The following is an 11821-nucleotide window of genomic DNA, read 5'->3' as shown; positions in this document are numbered from 1 at the left end:
AGAGGAGAGGCCCTCCGTCTCCACAGGGAAACAAAAACACCCAAAAAAGCTCACAGTTGCCCTCTCAGAGGCCTCCAGAAGAGCTCAGCATCTACAGCCCCTTCAGTGCACACCCATGCAGGCTGGGGGGGGGGGGTGTGTGTGGACCCAACCCCACCTGTGGTCCTCAGCAGCATCCCAGACCAGGCTGCATCCCTGTAGGAGGGCTGGGGAGCAACTGTAGGTAACACCAAGGCTGAAGCATCCCAAGAAAACACAACAGACCACAGAAGAAGAGTCACAGCAGCCTCTGGGTATATTTTTTTTTTTGGTTGCATTTCATATATTATCCAGTTTCACATTCTCATAGGATCAGCAATTATATAGCAACTTATTCTCAAATCTTTTAATACAAGCGAGACAGCCATGGTCATATAATACTTAAAGCACTTCAATACCAAGCAATAAGATGCTAAAACAAAAATTGCACAATCTTTTGTTTACTATGCCTGACTGAATCATTGTTACAGAAGACAACCCTTCTCTTTCAAGCTTTTAACTAAACATTAACTTATCTTACAGGATTACAATTTCTCTTTAATAATAATAATAATTAATTGCACACAAACACACAAGAAATTCTTTATGATGCATAAATATTTCCTTATTACACATGGTACAAAAATACTCGTACTTTTTTTTTTTGTTCAGTATTCCCATAAAGATGGCTGATTATTTGGCAGGACTGGATGCTCTCCACTGAGAAGGATGTGGAAAGGAAAAAAAAAAGTTAGATATTTTACAGCCGTTCTATATATAGAAGTCTGAAGGAAAAGAAATAATATAATAACCCTGACTTTAAAACTGGAGAAGAATGGATAAGAACAGAAACCCAGTGCATCGTACTTGGAAAAAAAAAAAAAAAGCAAAACATTTCTCAAATTTTTCTGGTCATACTGGGAAGGGGAGGGCAGAGGTGGGAGAAGGGGTGAGACAAGGACAGTTAGTATTTCTCAAAGCCAAGTCTTCACCAAAGCAAGATGAAAACCTTGATGGATCAATCTGTTGGGCCAAGACCTGTTGCTAACGGTTACACAAATGCTAGAACAAACAAACTTACACTCACACATACACAAGTTAAGTGTTTTAATTCATGCCAGAAAACATGCAAAACCCATTGCCTTTCGTTTCCTTCAGCCGAGCCACCGGGGCAGGGCAAGCCCAGGGAAGCCCGGGACCGAGCCCCCCCAGCTGGGCTTCGGCACAGGTGGATGGCAAAGCTCAGTGGGGGAGGATGTCCTGGGAATGGAGGAAGGGATGGATGGAGGGATGGAGGCGGTGCACGGCCCGCGGCAGGGGGCTGCGGCAGCTTCACAGTCCGGGGAGGGGGAACACTGGCAGCCCCGGGGGGGGAGCACACTGGGGCCGGGCACCTTGTCCGCTGGCCACAAACCAAACCAAGAGGGGTCCAAGCGATCGTCCCTGGCACATCCCTCCACGTAGAGGCAGTGAGGAGGAACAGAAGCTGAGGAGAGATGCTGTGGGAGAGGAGTGGTGGTGAGCGGGGCTGTCTGGATTCATCGCCGAGCATCACCCAAAGTCCTTTTCCCCACCCTGGGGCTTGGTGGGTCTCCCTGCTCCTGCTGGGGTGGATTTGGCCCCATCACCCATCAATGTAACCCAACTGCATCCTTGGGTGGATGCAGGGGGCTGAGCCCAAGCTCCTATCCCTCCACCCCACAAAAGCCCAACGAACCCAGGAATGAACAAGACAAGAACCAGGCTCCAAGAGCAATTACTTACTTACTAACGAACTAACAAAACTGACGAGACTTCCATCCTTGCTGGGTAGCTTCAGAGGGAGGATACCAGCGCATCTGGAAAAGAAAGCCATGCCAGAAGTCCATGACCCAGGATTATCTCAACCAGAGCCCAAACCTTCAGCTCCCTCGGACCACATATGAGGTACACCAGCTAGAGAGGTTTCCAGCACGGAAAAGGAGGCTCCAGGATGAGCCCCAAGTACTACTTGAGTAGCATCCCAACCCGGGGCTGCACCATGCCAGCACTACCTGGTGTGGTGGCTCTGGTGGCTCATGCAAGGCCAGGCTCAGGCTCACCAGGCACTGGGACCTGGCCGGATCCTCCCTTAAGGAGCACAGCAGGATCCCACACGTCTGAAAAGGAAACTATCACCCGATCTCAGGGCTTGCCCCAGCATCTCAAGTACTTCTGTCTATTGGCATAACCAGAAGACAGCCCCCAGCTTCACACCTATGCCTGGCCCCAGCTCACTACAATGTGGAGACCACCACCATTCAAGCTAAGAAAGTTCCTCACCACCAAGCTTTCTATGATGTTTACCACTGCAGAAGTGTGCACAAGGAGGGGCTGTTCCCCCTGCAGCAGGCTCCCACTCCCACACACCCCCCAAGTTTACATCTTTCCCCCCTGATCAGGCTCAGGGCAGAGGTGGCTCACTTCGGGCACACAGCAACCCCAAGGTGGTGGCCGCTCCACCCTCAGCCAGCAGAAGGAGGCATCTCAAGACCACACATTTAAAACAGACAACCTCTACATGACACACACAGGGTAAGGACTGCCTCATCCACCACAGAAGAGACCCACAAAGATTCCTAAACCACAACCCAGCCATCAGAGGAGGCTCCAGACAGACCACATCATGGGAAGAGCTTGATAGTGCTGCAAACCAGCAAGAATTGGAGGCTTCCCAGGCAGGTCGTTGCTGCCACTTTTACTGCTCAGGCCTGCTCCTTGCTGAGGAAGAACTGCTGGATGGGCACCCAACAAGCAGACATGGGAACAGTAGCTGAACAGACACTTTCCAGCCTGCCAGCAGATGCAGCAAGCTGGCAACATCTAGTAGAATAGCATCAGACATCCAGGTGCTCCCATTTGGTCTGCAAGACCAGTGCATCAGGCTGGACTGAGTTAGCAGCTTCATGCCCGAGAGCAGCAGGAGATGAGTCTGCGCCACTTGACTGAGCACAGATCCAGCAGCAGGAGCAGCCAGTGGAGCTCGGTCCTGCTGCTGCTTACAAAGGGAACTGAAACACAGCGGCCATCCCCACTCTCCTCTCTCCCCAGCTGGTGGGAGGAGAGCACGGCCTCAGTGATGACAGGCATCAAGGGCAGCAGGCACAGTCAGGGCTCTGGGTACCAGCAGAATGATGGACTTTGCTCCAAGATAAGTAGAAAAGAGGCAGAAAGCCCCCTAGAGCCCAGTGTGAACTGTTCCCCTTGCCAGACCATCCTGCCAAGGTTGGCCCCTTCCCTGAACAAGCCTGGCTAGAGGCTCCCCTCCCAAGCACATGCTCCCCTCTAGGGCCAGAGAGAAAACACAGTATTCCCAGACCAGCTCCAGCCCCCGTGCCTGGCACTCTCCTGTTAAGAGGGACTCTTGATCGAGGACAGGCAGACTTTCTTGAAGCAAGGTCCCAGGTCAGTTGGGCAACAGAAGAGTTGGAGTTGCAGCAAAAGCATGTAGCTTGGCAGAGGCTTTACACTTCATCTAAGCCCCACATGGCAGTACCCAGCAAGGGCTATTTGCCAGCCTCTTCCTAACAGGGCTCTTTCCAGAGACAGGTCTTCTCCCCTGCAGGCTGTAAGCATGCGAGAAACATCCAGAAAGCCACCCCAGGTTGAGACGATGGCTGGCAATGAGGGGGAACAGGGGCTGGCTCTTTGCTAGCTGCCTAGGCATGCTGCCCAACTGACACACAGGATGACATCTGCAATGCGAGTCTGGCTGCAGTTACCCAGGAGTGGAGATGCAGACCTGTGTCCTCATCCCCGTCTTCTTGAGACCTCCAGAAGCTACACACAGCTCTTCAGAAGAGACAGAGCTGAAGACCAGGACACCCAGAGACTCCGTGACAGCCCTTGGATTACTCTCCAAGCTAGGCACATCCTCTGGGTCCCTTCAAATCCTGCTCCGTTTTCCCCTGTAAGAAGCAGGAGTCTGACACCCAATGGAGGTGTCTTTCCTCATGCAGAGACATGCTGCAAACCACCAAGACCTTGACACTACAGCCTCCTCACAGGAGCTGGAGGGGATAGTAAGCACACCAGAAAGCACAGCTGCCTGCAAGGGCCAAGTCCTCCTTCTACCAGCAGAAGGGCTGTGATGCCAGTAACTGAACAGTCCCAAGGGACCTCAAGTCCTTCTTCTTGAGATAGTTACTACAGGGAGGAGCCCTGCAAGCTTGCAGAAGCTCTGTCCTAGCAGGAGCCTCTCATCAGGTTAGATCTGATGGATCCAGGCTCTTGTTCAGGCACCAGCACCACACTTGAGGTAGCTGTCTGTGGCCAGGCACACTGGGCTGGTCTGTCTCCTTGCCAGACCCCTTCACAAGGCAAGTGGATGCCACCAAGTCAGCTCCCAGCAGGCCCCATAGCTTGCTCCATGACACAGCAGCCAGCTGCATCCCAGTCATTCCAGCCTTGGGTGGAGGGAATTGAGGGCATGGACATTCATAGAATCACAGAATGGTTTGGGTTGGAAGGGACCTTAAAGACCATCTAGTTCCACACCCCTGGCATGGGCAGAGACACCTCCCACCAGACCAGGTTGCTCAAAGCCCCATACAGCCTGGCCTTGAACCCCTCGAGCGATGGGGCAGCCACAGCTTCTCTGGGCAACCTGGGCCAGGGTCTCACCACCCTCACAGCAAAGTATTTCTTCCCAAGATCTCATCTAAATCTCCCCCCTCTTTCAGTTTAAAACTGTTCCCCCTCGTCCTATCGCTATATTCCCCTCATAAAGAGTCCCTCTCCATCTCTCCTGTAGCCCCCTTCAGGTTCTGGAAGGGGCTCTAAAGTCTCCCTGGAACCTTCTCTTCTCTAGGCTGAACAACCCCAACTCTCTCAGCCTGTCAAGACCTTCCTCCCTGTTGAGGGGTCCCATCAAGTGCCATGACCAAAGTGCTATCCTGGTGCCACACACACCATGTCTTCACTTCTCCATTAGCCTGTGAGAGGGCTCCAGCTCAGCTGCACCCTTGCTTCCGATCCTGGGGCCATCACACTGCTCCGGGACGTGGCTATCTCCTTGCCCTGACACAGGCCAGGAAGGCTTGCAGCCTGGTGCAGGCACCAGCATCACTGACACCTTATGGTCAGTGCCAGGACAGGGGTCACTTGCTCTCCCACCAGCCCTGTCACTGCAGCATGCTTGCTCAGCAAAGCCACATCTCCTCAGCAGCTAGCAGTCCTCCTCCCTGGCCAGTGTCTCCCACGCCAGCATCCCTCCCCTCAACAGCTGGAATGAGTTTCTTCCTGCCCAGCAGCAACAGGAAACTCCCACTGCATTCACAAAGCTGCAAGTGCTTAACCCCAAGAGCCACCTCCGTCCCACGCCAGACTTGGCACGAACACATGCAAGATGGACATCCCCTACCCCACTCCCTGAGCCTGGTAGCTCCTCATCCCCTCCTCAGAGACTCTGAGCCATCTTCTGCCCCATGTGCACACCCCACCCCAAGCCTGGCCAGCGCCTCCAGCACCTCCAGTTTCAAAAGAAATCCTGCTTTTCTTCCAAAACATACACTGTTCATAGCTCTGGCACTAATAAACCTCCACTTTTGATGGACCGCCTCTCCTTGCCCTCCTCCTGTAGGTCTCCAATGCTTGTGTGCACAAACCCAACCAGCCTGGCTGGCGGTGGCCCCAGCTGCCAGGAGCCCAGCCCTGCAGGCAGATGGGCTCAGCCTGGAGGCTGGCAGGAGCTCCTGCAGATGCAATAATCCTGAGGGCAGGCCTAGGCGCTCACCACCAGGTCTTTCAGCCCACAGAAAGATTAAGGGCTTGATGAGATGAGGCAGAAACACCCCCTCACTAGGAGGGATGTTTCCAAAACCAGCAGGAAGTGCTGTAAGAACTAGACTGGAGGTAGCAGCTAGCCAAGAGGACGTGCTCTTTAAGACAACAGCACCTGCCAGGACAGTTTTCTCTTCACTTCCTCGAAGTGTCCCTGGCACCTTGCTTTTGCCAGGGAATAGAGAGGTTCCACAAGCAAGGGGGTCCAAGAGCCATCTGGAAGAGGAGACCAACACCCCAAGAGACTGCATAGGGTTGTCCCAGAAGATTGCAACCCAGCAGGCCAAGCCAAAGCACTTCCCTGCAGGGAGCAAATTCCTCAGAGGGCTTTTGGAAGATCCGTTATCTCTCAAAATACTGCGTCTGTCACAGAGAAAGCTGAGAGTGAATGGAGACATCCAGCGCTGGGTGAGAAAAGCGGAGCAAGGGAGGCTTTTACTGGAAGAGACACAGTTGTTTCCGGAGCTGCATTAGCTCACTTTTGGAAAGGAGTCTGGCCACATCACTGCAAACATCTCCTGCTCACCCATCTGTAGGGACGAGACAGACACCGCCGGCCAACCGCAGCCAGCCTCGTACTGCCATGTCCAACATCTGTCCCAGAATACATCTGGTGAAGAGAAAATTGTGCCTCTGCCTGCCACCTTCCAGAAACCAGTTGGAACATCCAGAAGTGAAAAGCCTCTCCCTTGCTGCAGCACAAGACCAGGGCTACCTAAAAATCACAACGAAATGATAAATGGTGCAGATAACAAGGAGAGTGAAGTACCTATATGGTGTTTAAGTCCTCCATTGTCTCTCCCAATTACCCTCAGAATTTAAGTTTCATTTAAGTTTCCTATCTCACCCACCATCCTTATGGAAATCAATTCCTTCAGCAGGAAAAAGAGATGGAGGAAGGGAGGACTGAATACACAGATCCATCCTCAAGTCACCTTTAGCTTGGATGGCCTGCCTTTCCTCCTTAGTTCTAGGTCTGTCTATCCTTGCTCTGCAGCCAGCTCCAGCATCTCGTGGTGCTCAGAGCTATCCCTACAACTGGAATGGATCCAGCCACCTCCCCAGGTACCAGAAAGGGTCATTGCGCAGACAGGGACAGAGCACTCCATTGTGCTCCTGGGGGCTGGTAGGACCCCAACCAGCATGTCCAAGAGCTGCATCTAGTTACCAGCTGCTGACATGCAGAGTAGCATCTTCAATTGCGCTGCTGAGGGCCTCACCCCGGCAAGCCACAAGCACTTCATGGTCACTGCTTCCACCTGGCTGCAGGTCACTGGGCGCAAGCCTTGGGCAAGACTACAGTGGTGGCCAGCAAGTGCTGCACCGCTCCAGATGGAAACACACCTGATGGGAACACGACCCAGGGCAGACAAGGACAGCCTGCAAAGGGGCACCTACAAGGCACTAATGTCATCTATTAGTGCCCTCTGAACACACACTTCCAGCCTCAACAGCAGGCACTTCACCCAAACCACCCACTTCCAGGGTCCTTCAGGGGGCTGGGTTGAGGAGATTAGCATCCCAAAGCTTGCATGTTGTGTGAGATCCAAGCAGCTCAAGCCCATCACCAAGAAAACCTTGCCACAACTGAATCAAGCGCACACATCTCCCCGGGCAGCTACAGCCAGAGAGCTGGAGGATGAGCGCATCATATCACACCACATTGAAGAGCACGCAGAAGACAACAGGCATGGATCCATCCTGTTGTTTAGAAGGGGCATTTCAACAGGCATCTGTCTTTTGCCTTGTACCCCATGCCTTGGGTCTTGAGGCAGCTTGTGGGGACACACCCATCCCACAGACCTCAGCAAACAAGTGTTTCTCCTTTTCCCAGAGCAGAATTGAGCTGTGCTGCTTTTATTTGGGTTGAGCTAGCCAGGGAGAGCCAGTGCTCACCACAGGTCAGGAAGTCACTTTTGACACCATCTTGGTCCAGTTCACTTGTCAGGTGTGATTTAGTGAGAATTGCTGCCCAGCAGGTACCTGGAGGAGCTAAGAGCATGTCCTGCCTGCTTTTCTCTGGCTAGAGGCAAACAGCTGGCTTGGGGAGAGCTTGCTGAGGGCTGCTTGGCCAGCCTGTGGCAGCAACAAGTCACTCAGGTTTTGGAAAACACCATAACCATGAAAGTCTTGAAGAATGCTTCACTCCTCCGGGAAGCACAGAGATTGCCCAGGAAAAAAAAATAATCCTGGCAAGTCCTACCTGACAGCAACAAGTTATTAGGCACAGAAAATCCATCACTGTCTCCAGCCTTCCATCCCAGAGAGAGCTCAACTGGCACAACAGGAAGTCCAGAAAATTTTGCAAGCATGACTGAAGTCAGTCCAGACATCAGTGGTACACAAAGGCAGGATCTCCACTGTCCAGCAGATCCACCATGGTGGTCATTGCTTGGTGCTCCAGAGCTTAGACAGGCTGGTGTCACCCAGGTGGTCACGCACCCAGAAACAGCAGCACTCCAACAAGGAGACGGTACTTGAGGAGGAGCACAGTGCCTGAGCCCACCCCAGCAGACCTTCCCACATTCCCAGTTCTCTAGGGTCAGCACCAGATCACAGGCACTGGGATCTGCCTTGTGTCCATCCACAACAGTAGCCACCACTTGAGATCTGGCTTGCCCTGAGCTAGTCCAGGCAACCAACAAGAGGGAAAGATTTATTTGGAACACTGACCTCTCCTTCCATCGATGGGCTCTACCTCAGCTTGGTGCGGGAAGCCTCAGGGTCCTGCTGGGCTGTGTACCACCATCACATAGCCATGAGCTAGGACTGCTCCTTCCGCCTACCACTCGCTTAAACAGGTCCCAGCTTCAGAGGTCCACCTTCACCATCTCCTCAAAGCCTCTAGACAAGGCTGTTGCCAGCAGCAGCAACATGGAGGCTCCAAGGGCACTTTTGGCAGCCAAGGCAGTCAGTCCCAAAAGGATGGGCAGTTGTGAGCTTTCAGTCCATGACCTGCTCCCTGCCTTGGAAGCATCTACCACAGACAGTTTCCCAAGCTCTGGGTACCCAACACATCCTCCTCATTCCCTATAAGCACCATGTGGTGACCACCACCAGCCTCACCCATGCTCTTATGAAACAATCCTGCAAGTCCTAGAAAGCACCAGGGCAAGTCCTGTCCTCAGAGTTGCTGCCATAGCTGGAAGCATCTCTTTGCAGAAGAGATCCAGGAGCATCAATAGCCCCTGGTATCTCCTACTGTCCACTCAGAGCCTGGCTTAGAGGCACTCCAAAACAAATGCTTTTATATCAGTTGTAAAAGAGCCCAATTCCATCACACTGGTAGTAGATGAAACTTCACCCGGTCCAAGGAGAACAAGGCAAGCTGTGTCTTTGTGCCAGTGTCAAGCTTTCCCCCCTCTCCCAGTAGACCAGCTCTGCACATCTTAGCACCCCTCAGTCTTCCAAGGACGAAAGCAGAGCAGGGTCCCCATCTTTGATGTCGTCTTTCCCCAACATCACTACTACACACAGGAAAAAGCCTACCCAGAACCACTGCAGGAAGTGAGACAGGACTCAGTTCCTTCAGGGCTAACCACAGAAACCATCCTCCCTACCAACCAGTCCCATCTTGTAAGCCAAACCATCTTCCCTCTTTACAAGCTCCCAGTTTCCTACGCCGCTCCCATGTCTCCCAAATTGCCAATTCCCTTCATTATGGCTCACAAGACCTGTGTCCTGTCTGTGATTTCAGGCTGAAAGAGAGAAGCCAAGCTCCAGGTAGGAACTTGCTCCATTTCCAGTAACTGGAGAGGAAAGAGGTGAGATTAGACCCATGATTAAGGGCAGGGTCTGTCCCGGTATGCAATTCTGGAATAAAGTGACCGGCAAGTGCTGTTGTCTAAGGTGCCCACTAGAATTTAGTTGTGTGCTATCGCTATCACGTCACTCACCTCCCCCACCATGTGCCAGGAGTGAGGTCAAGGTGTATTTCTGGTTGCCCTCAAAGGGTCGTGGTTGGGGAGAAACCAGTTTTCTTTCACGCCAAGTGGCAGGGTTGCCTCTGCCCCGGCTCAACCAGGCTGCTCCCCTCCCACCAGCAGGACCTGGCTGAGCCTGGCTCAGCTGGGAGGAGTTGATGTAAGATGGTGCCATGCTGTGTGTGCCATGTCATGTGCTGCCAAGTTGGAGATGTGGGTTAGAAAGAAGGCCTGGTATCTCATTCCCCAGGCTCTGGTGGGTGGATAGCGTGAGGCCCATGCACTGGGTTGCCAAGGAGATATGGGCTACAGAGATGGGCAGAAGCTTGCAAATCCCATGGTGCACCTTGGAGGAGAGATGGTTACCTTACCAGTCTTTCCAGACGTGGCTGCCATCATGCTTAACACTTCTAGGAATGGAGCTGTAGTACAGCCACTCCACTAGCTGCAATAAGGCATCACTAGGGTGTCCCATCTCCAGGGACAGCTCTGAGCTTCAGGGCTAGCCTGCGCTGGCATCATGGCTGGAGTTCACTAGGGACATCAAAGGAGGGATTTGAGAGAGGGTGGGAGGGAGGGAAGGCAGACGGGACAGTCTTAAAGTCAGTGTAGTCCCCACAGATAGAGGCTCCTGGTCGTGCAGGGTCAGACCACGGTCACATCTACAGCAGCCTGGTGCCCGCAGGGAGCATGACCATAGCATGGCAGCTCAGTAGTGCCCACAGGGAGCATCACCATCGGTCTCGTCTGCGAGCAGCTTCCCAACAGCTGCCAGGGTGTGAGCCAAGGCCAGGGCTAGCCTCACACCATCTCCTGCCCCTCACCACTCCTGCCAGCCCTCTGGGCAGCCCTTTAGGAGGTTGGACTGGTGCATCACAGAGGGCAGCCATCTCCTCTCCAGCTCACTACCAGACTTGAACACAAGAGCTGCGAGAGGATGAACACTTCAGGTTTATGCGACAAACTCTCAGCTTAGCTACTGCTTCCAACTTCATGCCCCCTCCAGGACCAAAGGCTATGGAGCTGCTAAAGCTCTGGCCATCCCCATGAACATCCTCCAGCCAACACTCATCTCAGGAGGAGGAACTAGCTGTTCTGGAGAATAATTCATGTGCCCACCACCCCACCAGCAAGGTGAAACAGCCCCACCAGCGAGAGCAGAGGGCTCAGCACACTAAGAGCAAGGTTACAGTTTTTAGCCCAGTTTGTGAGCAAAAGTCATCTCAATGACTCACTCCACCCTGCCTCAGCTCTGCAAGGGAGAGGGCTCCAGCATGGAGATCGGGCAGCTCTCAGCTGCCAGCCTAAGTAATGTTTAACCTCATAAAACTTTATTGGTAACGTATACTGCACCAGAATGTCTCCCTGTGAGGTCACTGCCGGCTCAAGCACAATGCAAGCAAGGAGCAGCTGTAACTGCTTGGCCAGCCTTCCTGCTCTTCTTCTGAAGAGAGCTGGATCCAGCCATGGCCACAGTCTGGAGGGGCTACACTTAGAGGCACATAACCATTTATGGAGCTCCTTGGGCAGGGAGTCCTACCTATACAGGGAGCTCCTTGGAGCCTCAGGGTCATTCTTCAGACCAGAAGACCTCTTTGAAAGCTAAGCTGTCTACCTAGAACAAATAGCTTGCCAACTGGAGAGCAGGAACTAAGACCCCAGAGGGAAAAGATCTGGCTGAAGGACTCCTTGACACCCTCCACTTTAGGAGAGCAGAGTGTTTCTCCCCCACCATGCACCATAAAATTTTGGTATCTAACCCTTACGCTCAGGGTCCCCATGTCACTGGTGATCATCCTTGAAGGACGTGCAGAAGTGGTTTCACCTCCCTCAACCACCTCAGCCAGACCAGAGAGGTTTCTTCTTGATCCTCCCTGCCAGGGGTAATTCAACCAGCAACAGCCCTTTACTCCACCACCCTATGCACAAATGGCAGGACAGGGAAGACATCTGCTCTCCTGGGCTGCCCAGGAGCAGGGCACACTCAAGTGCTCCTGTAACTGTGGACATCATCAATAACTTTTGGAGAACACCAGCAAGAATAACCCTCCTAGTGAGGGACCTACTTGAAAGAGCAGCCT

The 11821-nt window shown here is 53.0% G+C and overlaps 1 protein-coding gene across 3 annotated transcripts in view; it reads right to left on the bottom strand.

Annotated features, from left to right (window-relative positions):
* Positions 1 to 271: 271 nt before the first annotated feature.
* RBPMS2 (RNA binding protein, mRNA processing factor 2) overlaps positions 272 to 11821 on the bottom strand; it is a 30539-nt gene continuing 18989 nt past the window's right edge. Inside the window, exons 7-9 of one of the 3 annotated variants that reach the window (XR_012463480.1) lie at positions 10112 to 10274; positions 1783 to 1856; positions 273 to 1517 (exon numbers count right to left, since the gene is read on the bottom strand). Coding sequence is in view for 2 of the 3 variants with exons in the window: in XM_074155686.1 (XP_074011787.1) it covers positions 1794 to 1856 (63 nt within the window). In the remaining variant the exon portion in view is untranslated. Of the gene's footprint in view, positions 1623 to 1782; positions 1857 to 10111; positions 10275 to 11821 lie in introns of all 3 variants that reach the window. The other 2 variants (XM_074155686.1, XM_074155687.1) reach the window with 2 other exon arrangements.

This window comes from Numenius arquata, chromosome 11, assembly GCF_964106895.1.
Source record: "Numenius arquata chromosome 11, bNumArq3.hap1.1, whole genome shotgun sequence".
Classification (NCBI taxonomy): Eukaryota; Metazoa; Chordata; class Aves; order Charadriiformes; family Scolopacidae; genus Numenius; species Numenius arquata.
The sequence above is the reverse complement of the archived record's forward strand: the minus strand, read 5'-3'. Positions and strand labels throughout refer to the sequence as shown.